A 19716-nucleotide genomic window follows, 5' to 3' on the forward strand; every position below is an offset into this window, starting at 1 on the left:
CCTATCCATATATGTGAGCTTAGGAGGCAAGACAATCAGCAACATTGTTCCCCTCTCTGTAGGTGTGAGAGACTTTAATTTCCCAGCTCCTCTTCATAAGCTCTTGGATCCTAAAGATCAGATTGGAGAGAGGGTGATTGGAATGAATACCCTTGTGCAGGAAGTCCAGCGCAATTTTTGAATCACTTTCCAAGTGGATTTTCCTAAATCCCTGGTCCCAAGCTAATGAGAGGTCAGCCAGGATACCCCATAATTCAGCCTTGACTGAGTTGCCTGACCCAAGGTTCCTAGAAAAACCAAGCTACCATTTTCCTTCCTCGTCCCTGAAGACACCTCCACACCCTGTGACGTTTCCATTCTTAGTGCTGGATCCATCCACGTTCAGCTTAATCCACTCAGGAGCAGGTTGAAGCCTTTTAACTTGGATTTCAGCTTTTCTATTCTGCTGGAGACCAGCTTTCTGCAAGTTTTGCTTGGCTTCTACATGGTTTCGAAGGAAGGTCTTGGCACTCTTGACCACACCATCTTCTGTAAGGCTTTTATTAGAAAAGATGGAGCTGTTTCTATCATTTCATATCATCCAGCAAGTTATACCAAAGAGCTGAGTCCAATCAGAATTGCCATCAGTCTTGGGGTAATGTCCCGAGTTTTGGTGGAGCTAGTTGGGGAGTGTGGAATGAAAGAAAGCAGCCCAGGAATTGGGGTTAATTAGTCTCTGCCAAATTCCTCTACTCCAATGGCAATCTCTTATCATATGGATTGTATCTTCAGCATGGACAAGGCACCGAGGGCACTGGTTCGACTCTGCCATGTGTCTTCTGAATCTACGGCAGTTTGTTAATAAGTTGTCCCCCATGAGGAGTCAAAGAAAATTTATAATTCTTTGGGGGTCATCCCAATTCAAAACAGAGTTCCAGTTAAATTAAGGGGCAAAGGAAAAGGGTTCCGATAGATTAAGATAAGCGGAGCTGATTGTAAACGAACCATCACTAGATTTTTCCCAGATAGCCTTATCCAAACCATTCAGGGGAGAAGGGGGAATGATCCCAGCTATTGCTCTAGATGCACTAGGGCTGATTAGGTGTTTGAATTTGTGCCAAGCCCAAATATTGTCTCCACTGCCCATATCTCCAACTTTCCACTCCAGACTTTGGATATGCCTTTCCATAGATTGGAGGAGTTCTGGGTCTGTTTAAGGAGGGGATCATTTTATTCTCTACCTTGTACTTGCTTTTAAGCACTCTAGCCCATAGTGCATCTGGGTTAGTGATGATGCCATGGCCAATCTTCATTACATAGGCCTGGTTCAACTTCCTCATAGACCTGAATCCCAGCCCACCTTTTGTTTTGGGTTTGCAAACAGATTCCTAAGGGAGAGCATGAATCTTCTTAGATCCCTGGCTAGAGCCCCAAATGAAGCCTCTAATTTTTTTCCCCGGGTCATCACAAGTACCAACCGAAAGGTAAGAGGTTTGCATTGTATAAGTTGGGAGAGCAGCCAACACTGCCTTTGCTAAGGTTACCCGACCAGCCATAGCTAGGGAGGATTGGTGCCAAGCATTTAGCCTTTTGTTAGCTCTATCCAAAATGAACTTAAAAGAGTTCTTCTTGATTCTTTTGTAATGGATAGGGATGCCAAGGTATTTACCCAAATCGGATGTGAAGTTGAAACCAAGCTCTTGGCTGATCTCCATCACTCTGTTGTGGTTCATGTTCTTGGAAAAGAAGACTTTTGTTTTTGACGTGTTTACCTTTTGGCCAGAGGCTTCACATAAGTGATTAAGGACTTGGTTAACCACCATAACTTGATCTAGAGATGCCTCACAACAGAGAAGGAGGTCGTCAGCAAAGAACAAGTGTGAAATTGGGGGGCCATTTTTGCTGAGAGTGGTTGGTTTCCAAAACTTCTGAGTTGTTGCTTCAAAGATCAGTTGGGCAAGCCTTTCCATACATAACACAAAGAGGTAAGGTGATAGAGGGTCACCCTGCCTTAACCCTCTAATTGTTTGAATTCTGTAATTTTTTCCCCATTACATAGGATATTCATAGTGCTGGAGGAGACACAAAGCATAATAAGGTTAATGAGTTCCTTTGGCAGCTTTAAATCTAGGAAAGTGTCTTGAAGAAAGTTCCACCCAATTCTGTCATAGGCTTTCTCCATGACAACTTTTATCACCATTCAGCCTTTTTTACCTTTTTTTCCTCACATGGAGTGGATCATTTCCTGGGCTATTATGATGTTATCACTGCTTAGCCTGCCTTTAACAAAGCTGCACTGGTTGGGCATGACAAGAGATGGCATTAAACCTTTCAGCCTGTTTAAGATTGACTTTGTCACTAGCTTGTAGATCACATTACACTGGTTGTGTTTCTTTTTATTTGAAACACAACCTTTTACCAATATTTGATAGGGTTTGATGTTTGTCGTTAAATGACATAAGTTATGTCATTTTATGAGAGAGATAGACACAAAAAATAAAAATCATGGAAGAGAAAGTGAGTGATTTTTTTAATTTAAATTTTAAATAAGAAAATATTATTTTGTGTCTATCTCTCTCTTAAAATGACATTACTTTATGTCATTTAAAATGACAAATTCTTTTCTCTATATTGATGCAATCTTCCAGATCTACCGTTTTTTTCTTTTGGAAATTTTAAAAAAGCTTTTTATGCATGTTGAAAAAATAATAATACATTCAATTATCCAACCCGAACGAATTTAAGACGTTTTTAGATAAATTTATTTTAATATTTTATACATTTTCTTAAGAAAATGTTTAAAGAGAAACTTTTTCTTTACGAAAATATTTATAAATATGCACTAATTTAATATATTTAAATAATAATAATTTAATTTTTAAGTTATTTTAAAGCAGTGCTAACTCAACTCTGCCTGTAACCGCAGTTCGAAGAAGAAGCAAGTTGGTTGGAATTAATTGCAAAAAAGGGTGACAATTTACCAACTTTCACGAGGTCCCACCTCTTTCGTTTCTCTTGAAAAAACAAGTAAAAATTTTCAACCTAAAAAAAAAATCTATGTAACAATGTTCTCTTTACCAATATTTGTTAACTTAATTAACAAAAAATTCAGTTCCTTTTAAGTAAGCACTGTAGTTTAAGTTTTTTGAATGAGAAAAATAAGTGCTCGAAAAATTTAGGTCTTATTTAGGATTTGTTTCATTTTTTATCCTGTTTTTAACAACCAGAGTACCAGATCATAAAATAAAATAAAACTTATTTAGAGCCTGTTTGGATCTTCTTATTTTTAAGCTAGAAGCTACTTATAAGCTAAAGCTAAAAAAAAGAGCTTAAAAAATAAGCTAAAAGCTGTTTGGAAATTATATAAAAGTTTTAGCTTAAAAATTACTTAAAAGCACATATTTCAAGAAAATTATCTTTCTCTCTATCTTTATCACTCTTCGTTTAAAAAAAAAACACACAATTCAAGAAAAACATATAAGAGCTTAAAAAAAAACTCCTCTTATGAGTTTTTAGTTTTCAGTTTTTTTCTTCATTATAAAAAAAAGAGCTTTTCGTTATAAGAGCTTTTTCCAAAATCTGTTTGGCCTAGCTTATGCTTATAAGTAGCTTCTAGCTTAAAAATAAGAAGATCCAAACAGGCACTTAGTCATTTATTTTTTCATTTAATCGTCTTGAAAATGTGTTTTCCTTATCATGACTTTTATTATAGAAAATAATAATTGTCTTTTCTTGGAAAACACTTTTTTTTCCCAATAATTACAGCACAAGACAAAAGTCTCTTAATTCATTTTTTAACTTATTAATCATGATTTAATTTCAATTTAAGAACACATTTTAGCTGTTTTTTATAGAATTTTTATTCCTAATTCAAATTACTCCCACTATCGAATCATACTATTGTCGCCGCCGCCACCTCACGTTATCAAACTTTCAAAAGTTATTCTCGTAACAAAAAAAGGAAAAAAATATTATTCCATTTAAATGACACAATTTATATCATTTCACTCTTACAAAAAGGTGGGACCCACATCTTTTTTTTTTTTTTCAACTCTCTATCTTTCTTTATCTATCTCTTTCTCTCTCTTAACATGACACAACTTTACCTCCTTTAAAATGACACACACTTTACCCTAACAAAAATTATCAAACAGGTTTTTAGTATTTTTATTGTGTAAAATAATTTTAACAAATATTATAAAATATTAGGAAGAGAGAGAGAATCAAAACATGTCTTAATAGCCCACGTAGTTGGTAGTTGGACTCGTCGTTTGACTCTAATGTTACAGAAGCTATAGGCCCGAGAAAGAATACAGAAGCTACATTACAAAAAATGGAAAATGTACTTCTTATATTAATGCAAAAAAAAAAATCAGCAACTAATTTTAATTATGTTATAACTAGAAATACATAATTATAATCGATTATTGCAATATAAAAAAAGACCCTAAAACAAATTATCGAAAACTAAAGGGGAAAAAAACAGCTACAGAAAATTAAACAAAAGGAGATTTCACTTCAAGAGGATAGTATATCATATTTTCCATTTCTGTTAATAAAGTTATCGTAATCTTAAACATGGTTTTGGGATTAGGAAAAAAAAACTTACATAATAAACACTAAGGGGACGTTTAATAGAAGAGAAATTTTTATTTATTTAGAAAAAAATTATTACTGGAATATAGTGAGAAATAAATTTTTCAGAAATCTTCCTAAAAAGGTGTTTGGTAATGTCAGATTTTCCCGAAATTCTATGCTTAAATTTATTGAGTGTGTGTTTGGTTGATTGTGAAATATTAGTGAGAATATAGAATTATTTTACGAAAATAACCTCACCTTTATCCTTTGTAGGTTTAGAAGGATATGACACAATGTATCAATAGGGTTATTTTGGTCTATAGCTTTGCACTTTTTGTTCCATTTCTTCTGGAAAAGAAGAATTCCAACTTATATTTGGTATTTTGAGGTTGGAATTTTGGTCCACTTTTGCACTATGGATGGAAATCCCAAAAAAATTGTTTTCCAAGATAATTTTATTTTTTTAGATACCAAACATTGCAATCTAAGACTACCAAGTTCAGAATCCTAGGCATTTAAAATTTTGCCTCCTACCAAACGGCCCGGGTTTAGTGTTTTAGGACATAATTATATCCTCTCTATTTTTTTTGGGTAAATTAATTATATCCTTTTAAATGAGAGAAAATAATACACAATGAAAATCGTAGAAGACGAAAGTGGGTATTATTTTAATTTAAATTTTAAATAAAAATACTAATTTTAACCAAAATGACCTCGTTTAAGAGGACAAACATTTTTTCCAAAAACTAATATAGTCCCAATATTATAAAAATATCTTTCTCTCAATCCCAAAAACTTCTTTGTGAAGTTACTTTGAGATAAAATTTATATCCTGTCAAAAACATTAAACCATACGGATTGAAAAGTTATATTTTAAGATGCAGGAGCAGCTGTGGATCAGAAGTAGGACCAACAGGTTGAGGAAGACCCAGAGGAGTAAATGAGTAATTAGTAGGTTTTCGGACCCGCACAAAAACAAGGCGGTCTAAGAGGAGTGATGACATGAAACCCAAAACTCAATAGCTGAGAGATGAGTAATTTAGATGGTTGTTACTTGTTAGGAAGAGTGTGCGTGGAGTGTGATCATAAGGTTCATATAACTACGACAAATAGCTCTATTGCCATAGCTAACCAATTTCAGCGAACATCTGTTTGCAGGATCTTGAAAGAAATTCCAAGTCTCGTGGTTAGTTGAATCACATATAGTAGAAACTCGCTTTCTTAAATTTTAAACAAGTCACACAAAATAAAATCATGTTCAGATCATTTAGTAGAACCTATACAAAATCCATGATACTCCCACTACTGCAAGCTAACGGTACATCATGTTACCATTTTTTTCGTCTGTCTATCAAGTTAAATTGTACATAAATTTACCCTGTCCAGCATGTCAGCATGTGAACTACGATTAAACTTGACTTTTATTTTCAAAACTGGTTTCACTAGCTATCAAAACAACTTTCGAATTCAGCACAATGTTATTCCTCTCAATATAAAGTCAAACATAAATATATCATTACTTTAAATAACCATCCCTAACAAACTGAGACCAACCGTGGTTTAATTTTGCTGCATGAATATCACAGATGGGCCGAGGTCAAAATTCAGGGCCCACCATACCACTGGCACAGCTATAAAAACTCGCTTCATATTCATAATAATATATACATTATGCACACAGCAAAAACATGTAGTTCTATACATTCTTGGAGAAAATTATTCTTATATGCTGAAACAGAATTTGGTTTTACCTAAGCATTAACAGAGGAAACTGGAACCAAAGACAAAAAGCAAAGATTATAATATGCCAAAAAAAATAAGCAAAGATTATAATAGGGTGTTCACTCTAGCAAGGTCTGTTCCACACAAAGAAGAAGAAAATAGGCGAACTATTGCCAATGATTAGGTTTCATACCCAGCAATGCATATTATTGATGATGAGAACTCAGGTCAGCAGATTATCTATGGAATTCTCCTCCCAAATGACATTGGGGAAGGTAAGTCCACCTCGGTAGGTATCCAGAGGATGCTCGACCATATTCTCCACCCCAAATTGGATGTATTCCATAAGGAATGGGATCTCTTCTCCTTGAGAAATATCTTCCATATTGTCGAAGAGGAAGCCCTCGCTCTGATTTCTTCTTTGTTTCCCATTGTAGAGCAAACAAATCCTTGAATAACCTTCCTTTAATCTTCATTCCTCCAAACTCCTCCTCAAACTTATGCTCCCACAACTCATTGCTGGAGGACAAATATCGCAATTCTGAACACGTGCAAGCCACTTTGGCCAAATCAACACCAGGGAGATGCTCCAAAATCATGAGCTTAAGTTCCATTGGTAGGCGCATAAAACAAGGTGGAAGATCCAATCCAGCCTTCTCACAAAGATCAATTAAGAGTGGCAATGCAAGCCTATCTTTCACCATCTTCCACAATTCAAAAACTTGTTTTCCACATTCATCATCTCCCCCATCATTAAAGCTAGCCTTGGATTCAGAATTTGCCAGCATCAACTTTACAGGCCGGGCAAATTTACATTTATCTAAATGAACCACATGCAACCTCGAGCCAGCATCATCAGACAAAGACCCACAAACATTCACAAGATGCCCCAAGGTCTGAAATTTCAAATTCACAGTTTGAGAGGCACCACTATTCAGAATCTCAGGCAGTGTATACCTCAAAGATATCATCGAAGATGACCCAGAAGGCCAGTCATCAAGAAGATGGGAGCCACTAACCGCCACACCCGAAACCTGATCCGCACGAACAAACCCAGATTCCAGAATAACAGCATGAACCGCAAAGACTAATAGCTTCAAATCGGTAACATCAGTTCCAAGAACTTCTCTGACCACCCTTTTCATAAATGAAGGCTCGGAATCGCTCCTCCCCAACACCGCCTCATCAGACCCATCAACCATATCCATGGTTTCCGCCTCTGCAGCATCCAAAGTCGGAGACTTTTCTGCGGCTGGGATTGAAGGAGCATCGCTCATGTCGATCGACGGCGAGTCTTGAATCGTGGATACGTCAGAGGAATTGGTTTCTTCTTGTGGGGTGGGTTTGTGAAGTAGGGTTTTGTGGGAGAAAGCGTTAGGGTTGAGGGTGTAGAAGACGAGGTCGCCGCCAATGATGCCGATGGAGTCCAGGGACTTATGCGGCGACGAGAGGCCAATTTCGTCCTTTCTATTGAGGGAGAGATGCAGAGAAGAAGAAGAAGAAGAAGTAGAAGAAATGGCACGAGAAATTATGTCTCTGAGTTGCTTCAGAGAACACGAATTGGGAACTTCGATTTTTAGGGTTTCTTTGGATTCCAAAGATCTGAGTCTCAGCTTCATCGTGTTGATTCGAAATGGATTGGGAAGCAAATGGGAATCACAAGGCAAGCGTCTAATGAGTTTTTACTCTCTCTCTCTGCCTCAAATATATAGAATGATTAACCGATCAAATTAGTGTGGAGAAATTAATACGGGGATTACTTATAGTATAAGAGAAGTTTTTTTATGTTAAGAGATAAATAAACTGGATCCCACTAACTTTTAGAAAAAAGAAAAAATAGAAACATATTTGAAGGGAGAGTAATACGAGAGATCCATCTTATTCAACGTAAGAATATGATTTCTCAATTAATATTGCGACCCAACTATATAATTACTTTTTTAAAAAAATTTATCAATCTATCATATTTTTAAAATTATATATCTACATACTTCCGTTTGAACTAAATAGATTAAACAGGCTTAACTTGAAGAAAAAAATTACACATGTCTGATTTTATTCGCTGTTTGATATATATGTAAGTGAATGTCGTATTTACTTTAGATAATACAAAGTAGAAGTATTAAATTGATCATATTAATCAAGAGAGTATTAAAATAATATTAAATTTGAAATTATCAAGACAAAATTAATATTAAATTTATTAAGTTAAATAATATTTAAAATATAAATAATTGGTCGCCTTATTTTTTGAAATTCCTAACAGTTAAAAAATATTAAATTTATTATTAATAGTAATAATTTCATTAGTTTTTCTTATTGAAAAAAATGTTTGTTATTTTAAATGACAGAAAGTTACGTTATTTTAAGAGAGATACAGACACAGATAATTTGAACTTAAATTAAAAAAAACTACTCATTTTCTCTCTGCCATGATTTCTGTTTTTCTGTATCTATCTCTCTCCTAAAATATAATAACTTATATCATTTGAAATGACAAACACCAAATCCTTTCTTATTTGTTCAAAACTAATTGGCTCGTTTCTTATCTTCTTCTTTTTGCAAATAAGAAAAAAATATAATCACAGAATTGGGATAATAAGTGATATTTACGAAATTACGATGCAATGCGAGAATTCTACCGCGTGATAGAATGACAAAAAATATGAGAAAGTGTGGGACGTTCTCTGCCACTTTAAATCCTCTCAACCTAGTTCACCAAAAACAAAAAATCCTCTCAACCTTATTCGGTCTATATAAATTGTATTAATTTGAAATTATTATTTTATAATTAAAATAAATAATTTTTATTTATATGAAGAGAATTTAAAATCTTTACAAATTCAAAAAATGAGTAATTTATTAATAATAAAAATAAGGGCTAATTCACTCTCTCAATGCACGAGTCTTTATCCACGGCTGAAAAGATCAGTGTTAATAAAATCGGACCGACCCAGCCCGGCGACTCAGGAATCGATAAATCGGTCATATACCTGGCCCGGTCTCAAAAAAAAAACAAATTTTTTTTTCAAAAAAGAATCATAATAGACATATTTTAATTTTTTTTGCTTATTGACTTATATAAGTTATGTACGCACAACACTAATATTATTTCAATTTGCACTACGTAGAAAATTTTGATTTGATTTACAGTTAGAGATGTCATTTTCTGAACCTAAAGCCTTGTATCACGATCATTATATTTTTGTTTAATCTTTTATTGGATAATAATATGAGGTTTATTATTTTTATATTAAAATATTTGAAATTTTTATCATTTTTTTTAGATATTTGAATATGTTTATAATTTTTTAATATAAATAATAAAATTACATATAATTACCGAGTCATGCGGTTGAGCCAGTAACCCAGTACCTCGACCGAGTCAATGACTGAGCCGATTTTAATAACACTGAAAAATACAACATATGATGGAATACGCCATATGTAAAAATAAAAAAAAAATAATAGCACAATTTCAATGGCTCAAATAATAATATAATTATTAATTTTCCTTTTTCTATCTCTATTTGTAAAAGATAATCGATTGGATTGAATTATTTTGAATTAACAAAAAAAAATAAACCAATAGTTAGATTGTATTATTAATAACAAATTTAATAACTTTTAAATTTCAGAAGTTCTTAAAGATTTTGTCAGACAATTGAGAATTATTTCTAATTTTAAATATTATTTGAATTAATGAATTTAATACTTTTTTTTTTGGTATCCTTAATACTGAATTTTAATTTAATGTTAATTTGGTTAATTTAATATCATCTGCTTGATATTTGCACCGGCAAATGAGGGACAACAAATGGGGTCGCCGCATATAAAATTTAACTTTAAATTGGGACTCAGTCGGTCAACTTTGATCAAATATGAATAAATTAGTATATGTTATCAAAAAAAAATAAAAAAAAATTAGTATATAATTTGATAAGTATGGTATATATATTGATAAAAAAAAAAATGGTCAATCAACCTAATATTCCGTTAAGTATCTGATGTCACAGATTTTTAATAACGTTATTAACTTTTAGCGTTTTTAAAAGAAGTTCGTTTTTTCTGAAGTTACTGCAGATAAGTTATCTGTAGTAAATTCAATATGACGTTGTTTTGGGGAGAAATCATGGTGTTTTTATAATTTTAATTTATTTCAGAGTTATGATAGTCTTTATATTTATAATTTTTTAAAATTTCAATATCAAAACGTCGTCGTTTTGAGAATAAATACAAATAACTTATATGCATTAACGGCAGAGCAACGTCATATTGATATTGATGTGATAAAATAATGTAATATATTCAACCACGTGGTGAGGACTCGTTTCCTTTATCCAGAATTAAAAAAAATGGTCTTAAAAAATGAATTGATGTGATAAAATAAATTAACACAACTTTTATTATTTCTGTCCACTGTACAACTTTATATTTAACCTTCTAAATGGTTTAATTTATATTAAATTGTACGCTTACTAACGCACTTTTTGATCATTTTATCTCTTATTAATTAAAAAATAATTATTTTGTTCCTGTTTCAAAATTATATACCAATATGCCCTTTTAATCGATTACAAACACACTTAATCAATTAAATGTACAAAAAAAAATTTAACCAATTACAAAAAAAATTAATTGATTACGTTTTCACCATCTTCGTCATATTATATACAGAATTAATGGTCGGCAGCCTCACAATCCTTAAGGAATCATGAATTAGTCATCCATTTATCTGAGCATTTCACGGCACCACTTAGCCTCTTAGCTCTTTCATTGAAGACTATCATCCATTAATCTTTAACGATGAGAGAACCGTAATACTGGATCATTTCAGAGTTAGATTTCTGATACACAGGATCCCTTTACAGGGCAAGTGTAGAGCATACTAACTTTCTCATCCAGAGATTAGTAATTATAGTAAGAACATTATACTGGGTTTTCGGAGAAAAGAGATAACTCTTTAGAAATTCATAGGAAAAACACATAAGCTTTTATTTTCTGTAAACTCGATCTGAGAATACAAGCACACGCAAGGTTTCCTTTTATAGGCAAGGAACCATAATAACAACAACATAAGAAATTACACCTCACCAAACATAATTATACAATAAGACAAACAACTTTTCTAAAAGTTGATTTATTAGCACACTCTTTATTTTACAACCACACACGTGTCTTTGTACTTCTAGACATCATCAGTAGTGTCGGTACTAATAGACAAGTTTAGTGTCTTCCTTTCTTATGCGTGGACCCCATCGTACATCTCTTTCCACCAAGGTTTGTCTGCTTTGGCTTTTTCTTCAATTATCTCCATCATGACATCAACATTTGGATCTATTGGATCAATAATCAGATCAACTTGCATTTGATCTGGGCCTTGAGAAGAGCTTGGGTGATCTTCTGGTTCTTCATACCCATTAAGTTCTTGGACATGTTTTAACAGGGCTGTCTTGGAACATTAAAATATCCCCATAGATATGCAATATTCTGAGACCAAATAATTCCATCGAGCCTTTGCCAGTATAGTTTGTGAATGATGAAGATGGCAGTGAGTTTTGAAACCTCTTCTTGTGTTTTTCCTTCTTGTTCCTTGGATAGAATGATATTGCGCAATTCCTTTCTCCACCATGGTAATGGAGAATACCATTCTAACAAGGTCCATAGAAAGTAATATGCTGCTCAAGGAGTCATGAGAATCTCATAAGTTCTTTGAATCTTGAGAGCAAGAGGAACTGAATGGTTGACTGTGAGACACCATATACTCCAGAGTGTTTTTTTTCGTAATGTCATAACCTACATCACAAAAAACTTGTAAAATGTGCAAGAAAGGAATTTATGGGTTAAATACTGAAGGGATAACATTTTTTGTTTTCGTGGTTTCAGGAGTATAATAAAAATAAAAGTCTTTAGCAAACTTTTGGATTTGGTAGACTAAGGTAGGTTGGCCTAATTCTGGAAGATAATCTCTTTTATGCTTGGCTGCTATGGGTAATGGTTAATGCATGAATATCAGAGGAAAAAGGACAGTGGCTATGCTGGAAATGACTTGAACATGTGCTTTAGGTTTGGACGGTTTTGAAGGTCTGGATAGGAGGTCAAAGATGATATTGTGGCTTCCTTGGATATGTTTGATAGTGAAATTATATCTAGAAAACCAGTCTTTCAGTCTGAGGATTTGGGGGTTTGGTGGCATTTTGTTTTTGAATTCCAGGATTTTTGGAAAAGAGGAATTATCCATCTGGACTTCAAAATTATGACCACGAAGATGGAAATAAAATTTCTTGATTATACTTTTGACTGCCAGGGCTTCTTTATAAGTGGTATGATAATGTAGCTCTGCATCTGTGAATTGACCACTTGCATGTCCACAATAATATTTCTTGTTATCATCTTCTTCTATTAGGACAGCTCCCCAAAAATGATCACTGGCATTTGTTTGGAGAATTCTTTTACCAGTACTGGGAATTTTCAAGGCTGGTGGATTCTGAGCAATCTTTTTCAGTTCTTTGACTGCTTGGGTTTGTTCTGAACTCCAAGGAGGAGGATTTTTCTTTAAAAGCTTTGATAATACACTGGTGTACTTTGCTGCATGAGGAATGAAATCTCTTACATAATTAACAATTCATAAGAATTGTTGAATTTGTTTTACAGTGAGATTTTCATCAGGATAGTTTGCAAGTCCTTATGCATTGTGTGGCCGTGGCTGATACATTCATTTGGAGAAATGCATTCCCAGAAAATCAATTTTAGTATGGGCAATAGGATATTTTTCTCATAAAGCATGGTCCCATGTTTGTCAGCTAATTCTGCAAACTGATTGAGCAGTTTCCTGTGTTCTTCCATACTTTTAGAAAAAAGAAGAACATCATCAATATAAATAAGAACTGTATCCAGGAGTGGAGCAAAGATTTTGGTCATTGCTTTCTGAAAAAGAGAAGGGGCCACTTTGAGACCAAATGGAAGCACCTTCCATTGATACTGCGCATTCGGAATGCAAAAAGCAGTCTTGTATCTGTCAGCAGGGTCCAATCCAAGTTACCAGAATCTTGATTTCATATCAAACTTGGAAAAGATGTGAGCATTCTTAAAAATGATAGGAAGAGTGTCAACCTTTGGAATAGGAAACTTATCATCCTGCAAAAAATGATTCAGAGGCTTATAATCAATCACTGATATTTTCTTGCCTCAGATCTTCTATGATATTTTTTCCACATAAAAGGCTTGACATGCCCATGGAGATTTAGTAGGTTCTATCAATCCTTGCTTCAAGAGTTCTTGGCATTCTTGTCTGGCCAATTGAAGGTCATAATGAGACATTCCTGGGTGAGTTGCTTTGGTTGGACTGACATCTTCATTGAGCTTGAAAGGAAGCTGTACAAAAAATTCTTTATTCTTCCACAATGGATTTGGATGAGAGAATTCTCCATGGTTATCTGTACACAGAGGCTGAAGTTTTTCTTTGATATCTTCAAGTCCAGGAGGAGCTTTATAAAGAGCATATAACCTCGAGGTTTCTGAATAGGACTTGAAGTCTCTTTTGAATCTTATTCCTTGAGGAAGAATTTGAAGTTTCTTAGCCTTGGTAAAGACATCCATGCCTATCAAAATGTCTTTATTGGGTAAAGGAGTCCCAATAATATTGGTCCAGACCACACATTCAGGGAAAATCTTATCCCTGTAGGTTGTTTAGTGATCAAGTTGGTTCTGAAAACTTTTCCATCAGCTGCTACAAAGTAGGCTGTTTTTTTTGTCATGCTTCAGGAGGTAAGATCTTATGATCCATCATTGATCTTGCAGCACCAGTATCCATATAGGCAATCATATTTTTAGGATGACTGAATTTGAATGACAAAATGTGAACTTCTATTTATGGAAAAAATTGGAACATCACTGTCAGAAGTTTTTGAATCAGAAGAAGAATCTTGTAGAGCAAAGACAGTTTCTTCATCTCCAGTACTTTGCTCTGAGTACAAGGATTCTGCATCTCCTTCATCAAGATTTAGAGCATTTATCATTTTTACTGCTTTTTCTGACTTGTTAGGACAGTTCTTTGTGAAATGACCTTTCATTTTACAAATGAAACATTTATGACATTTGTTCTTCCCACGAAACTTCTTCTTCTTGAAGAACCTATATTGTTTCTGGGACTTTTTGCCTTTTCCTTTCTGCTTCTGATTATACTTCTTGAAATGAGTCTTTTTCTTTGTTTTGCAATCACAGTTGTTATCTTTGCATTTTATCTCCAGATAAGACTTCTTACAGGCTTGAGTATATTTTGACCTTTGATTCATCATATCAGTCATATACTTATGTTGCTTGCAGAGTTTGTCTACCGCTTCAAGAGTCAGTTGGTGAATATGACCCATAGTAAAGGCTGTGAAATCTTTCCCTTGAGCAATCGTCATTCTGTTTAATTCTGGTTGAATCTCCTTAGGAAGAGAAGCCACATAAGTGTTTTAGAGGCTTAGATCATTGTATCCATTCAACAAATAGAACCTTTGCATCATTCTCTTAAAATGCTTTTCTATATCTTTTATCTTCAAAGAGCAGCACTTCATCTCAAAAAATTCTTGCCTGCTTTTCTTGTCAATGATGTCTCTATCGCCAATAAATTCTTGGTGGAGGACTTCTAGCATACCAGAGGAAGTACCTACTTGGTGAAGCTGATCTTGTCTGACACTTCCCAAGTTATGATACCATTCTTTGAGAGAACCAACCATTATGGAGCAAAATTCTTCCATTACTTTGTAAGGGTCAGCATCAGCAGCTAAGAGCTTAGTATCAATCCATGCTCCAAATTCTAAGAGTCTTTATCTCCATAGGTTTGGAGAAATATCATCAAGTGTAAACCAAGGTCCTGTTGTAGTTGGTTTCTTAGTTTGATTTCTGCTGGTAGCATCACCTGTTTCAGACTCAAGGGAATCATAGTAAGATTCAACTCTGGATTCTGCAGTTCTGGCCATCAGTATGATAGTAATATCAGCATAATTTGCTTCTCAAAGATCAGAAGAATCTAAATCATCAGATTGTTCTTCTTCATAAGTTTCAGGTGTGGTTTCAGGAGTGGGTGTGGTTTCAGGAGTTTGATGATCTAGTTTTGATTCAAGAACAATCTCAGAGGAATCAGAACTCTGAGAGGTTGAGGAAGACTATGTTGTTTCAAAGGTTTGGGATTCATCTGTGTCTTGAGGTTCTGTCTGGATTATTGCAAATTGGTCTTTGAAATCTACAGTTTCCAAAGTTCTTTTTGAAGAGCTGGCATTATTCATACGATCAGTAGAGTCTGAGGATAAAGAAGGAGTTGTTTCCATTCTAATTGTAGATGAATGTTTTCTAGAAGTAAAAGGTTATTTTCCTCTTTCTCTACTTTCTCTTCTAGGCTTTTGGTCATAAGGATGGCTGGTTCGTAAAGTCCAAGGTTTTGGAGGATGAGGGTTGGTCCATAATTCTAATGGTTTTTGAAAAGGAGAATAATTACTTGGCATAAGAGGTGGCAAAAAGGGGTTGTAGTTTTCTGTCGGTTCTGGTTTTTGTTGGGATCAGATGTTTTGTTCAATGTTTCTCTCTAGATCTTGGATCTCTGCTTTCAGTCTCCTTATCTCCCTACCTCTCGTATTGGCTTATGGAGTAAAGCCTAGCTTTTTGATCTCTTCTTCAAGCTGGGCTATCTGCTGCATGTTCTTGTCATAATGCTTTCTCGTCTTCTTTGAAAGATGTTGCAGACGGTCTTCAACTGTATCCATCTGATTACAAATCTTTTCAACCTTCGTATCAAGTCTTTTCAGAATAGTATTCTGGGCTTGAGCGTTCTCAGTCTGCCAATTGAGAACTTATTCACCTTAACTTAATGGCTTCAACTTTCCATCTGGCTGGACTTCTCCTTGGTTAATTACAGGCTTGGTGGTGATTTTTGTGGTTGGGTCAGTATGTCTTTCTAAAGGAGGAAAATCATGTTGTGAAAACATCATACAAGGTATGGGTTCAGGCTGGCATTTTGAAGACCAGGTTATAAGGTTAGGGTCATTTGGTGGTTCAGGTGGAAGTAGTCATTCTTCTCTCAGGATTTCTAAACCTCTTTTATAGATCCAAAGAGCCTCAAGTTTTTCCTGTGTCTTAAGACCTACCCATGGACCATTATCTGGGTTAGATATTCTTTGGACAGGAGGTGGTGGTTTACAACGCCGCCTGCGACTCCTTGTATCATCATCATCACTTTCTTCTTCCTCTGAAGTATCTCCTGTATGCATCTAACAATCACACTCAGGATCACACATATTAGGATCTGTATCCCATATGAAATGACCACCAATACGATCAGGAAAGATGGGAGATCCATCTGGCATAATCCCATGGACAGGGATTCAATCTTCTGTATAACAGGGAGATATCGTCATAGACTGGAAAATTGGAAGGGTAGAACTGTTGGCTACTGTATCAGGCTTCTTGAAGATTATTCTGACGGTTCCATCCACAGATCTTCTGAAACTCACCTCACGAGACTAGATGGGCTTGCTGGCTTTATGAATCTTTTCATAATTAGTCAGCCATTCCAAAGGAATTAATTCTGTCAGTTTTTCACGGGATATCTTTCTAGGAATCTAGATGATAGAAGGTGTATCTTCTGGGTTTTTGGCTATGACAGACAAAGCATCATTATGGCTATTAGGAAATTGGGGAAGGTCTACAACATGATCTTGAAGTCTATAGATCATCTGATGGTGAAGAGTTGCTGCATATGCCTCAGATACTTGATCAGCTACTGTAAGATGTATCTGTACCTTCAACCTTTTTGGCAAGGTTCTATCTTTCAAGCTCACATTATAATTTGGAAAGATGGTTAAAACCACACTTCCAGTGTGAAGGGTTGTTAGCACAGTTCCAATCACAACATTTTCATAATGGATGAAGCTAGAGTCTATCAGAGCAACACGAGCTGTAACTGACAGACCTTTCCTTCCATGAAATGAAAGGATAAGAATTATAGCACCAAAATAAAGTGCAATATAGCCTTCTTGTCTCCAGTGAGTGATTAACTTAGTAGGAATCTCCAGATCCACATACTGCTCCTGAGAAGTGGCTTGTAGCTCACATTGATCCATTCTGGAAGACTGGACATATTCTTTCATCTTTGGTCTCTTGGTGGAGATCAACTTAGTGATACTTTTAAACACAGATCTCCGTCTTTTGAAAATATTGTAAGGACTGGGCAACAATGGTAATGTTACAAGGATTTTTGCATCTTCAGGGACATAAGAGTATTCTATCACGTTTTCTATTTTTTAGGATATTTTTGAGAGGATGTGTTTAGGAAGGGACAAGGAAAATTGTAGCATAATAGGCTGAGAGTTTGCAGTGTTTTTATTATCCATGATTTGGGAAATTCCTATCCTACTCACCTCATATAATATCTTTACTATCTTTACCCTCTCTCTGGAAGAAACTCGAAGAGTTTCCTTTGAGCTGCCGCCATCGGGCAGGGAGCCTGTCATCGGGGATGACACAATGATTGGCTCTGATACCAAATGGTCGGGAGCCTTACAATCCTTAAGGAACCATTAGTCATCCATTTATCTGAGCATTTTACGGCACCCCTTAGCCTCTTATCTATTTCATTGAAGACTATCATCCATGAATCCTTAAAGATGAAAGGATCGTAATACTGGATCATTTTAGAGTACACACAAAAACTAGTGAAACTGATTGCTTATTGGTCTTGGCAACAGTAAAGAAAAAGAAAGGCACGGATTGAAAAGAAGGACATACACATCCAAAAACAAAGCAAAGTTGGCTGCAAATTTGGTGATTTAGGCTATGCAGCAAAAGTATCAATGGAAGATAACATGTAAGTTGTGAGGAAGATTTCCCTTTCCTTGGCTCTTATGCGTCTTCTGCATCTAAAACCAAATGCATAACAAAAATGTAATCTTTTCAACTCTGATTTCTTCTTACAAGACATTTCGAAGGACACAACAAAGGATCTCATGCTTACCCCTTAATTCTCTATTCTAGTTTGCTAAAGCCTTCCCCTCCTTACTCTTCTCCTTCTCTCCAGGAACACCAACCGAAGCTGGAAATTTTAGTAAGAAAGTGAATGAATTTGTTGGTTGGTATGAAATGGCTATTACGAAGAGGGTGAAAATGTAATCGATTAACAAAATTTGGACACTTAATCGATTAAGTGAGTTTGTAATAGTTTTGAAACGGAGACAAAATAATTATTTTTTAATTACTAAAGGATAAAAAGATCAAAAAGTCCTTACTAATGACTTTATATTGGAGTTTGATTCTTTAATATTATCAGTACAAAATAATATCCACCAGATATGGTTCAATATTTTTTTTTTTAATATATTACATTGTAAAAGTCATAAATTGGACGCCAGATTTACTCTGAAGTCTCAAATCTTCGATGAGAAGACTTTACCATATCCAAAACTTAATTTAACAAAATAAACTTAAAAAAATTGTAGTCAGAATAGTCATAACCCTTGTCTAAAACCGTCATTAACTATCTGTATCAAAAGAAAACATCACTAACTATTATTAAAAAGAAAAATAATCCTTTTGGATAATTATAAATTATATTTTCAATATTGGTGGTTGATTCCATGATTTTATCATGTGTGAAATCAATAACTCCATTAAACTTGTATTTAAAAACAATACATATATATATATATATGTATATAAATATTTCTACAGTCACTTTAGATAAGCTTATCTACATCTACCCATTTATAACTATGTTCTCCCGGGAGAACATAGTTATAACATTAAAGTTGATTTTTCCTCTCTCTCCACATCAGCAGACAGGTTCTGAAAAGTAAATGAGGAGAGAAAAAAACTTTTAATGTTATATCTATTTTCTCCCGGGAGAACATAGTTTTTTAAAGGGTAGCTGTAGACAAGCTTATCTAAAGTGGCTGCAGAAATGTTTACCCCACACATATATATATATATATATAATTAATAAACATGATTATATTTATAAATTTTTTGTTTTGAAACTCTTACAAACTACACTATGTATTTCGGGTAATACAAACACTTAAGTGTGTACTTCCCAGAGTATATAAAATAGTTTGTAAATATAATTTATCCCATATATAATATATTACCCTATATATATATATATATGAGGAATGATCTGTTTAGAAATTTTTGCAAATTACACTATATACTGTTGAAAGTATATAGTGTAACCTAGTGTAGTGTACTTCTTGGAGTACATAGTATAGGTTGTAAGAGTTTATAAACAAAAAGTTTGTATATATAATATTTTATATGGGCTTAACATTTCTCAAGCTGCCGAAGATAACTTTATCTCCGGATACAAAATCATAACCGTACAAAGATGGATCAATAGCGATAAAGGAAGAGAGAAAAGGGGAATCATAACCATTCAAAGGTGAATCAATAAATATAAGGAAATAA

At 34.4% G+C, this 19716-nt stretch overlaps 1 protein-coding gene across 1 annotated transcript; it reads right to left on the bottom strand.

The window, feature by feature from the left end:
• Nucleotides 1-6134: 6134 nt before the first annotated feature.
• On the bottom strand, nt 6135-7965 carry LOC133300157 (F-box protein SKIP22-like). Its single transcript, XM_061499658.1, has one exon. It carries the CDS (start codon nt 7896-7898, stop codon nt 6516-6518), a length of 1383 nt encoding a protein of 460 aa, XP_061355642.1. The 5' UTR covers nt 7899-7965; the 3' UTR covers nt 6135-6515.
• Nucleotides 7966-19716: the final 11751 nt, after the last annotated feature.

Source organism: Gastrolobium bilobum, unplaced genomic scaffold, assembly GCF_033153095.1.
Source record: "Gastrolobium bilobum isolate Gb01-03AN ecotype WA unplaced genomic scaffold, APGP_CSIRO_Gbil_v1 utg60503, whole genome shotgun sequence".
Classification (NCBI taxonomy): Eukaryota; Viridiplantae; Streptophyta; class Magnoliopsida; order Fabales; family Fabaceae; genus Gastrolobium; species Gastrolobium bilobum.

Excerpts from the sequence above, each read along its gene's own strand:
- LOC133300157 (XM_061499658.1), bottom strand. The coding sequence starts at position 7,898 with ATGAAGCTGAGACTCAGATCTTTGGAATCCAAAGAAACCCTAAAAATC.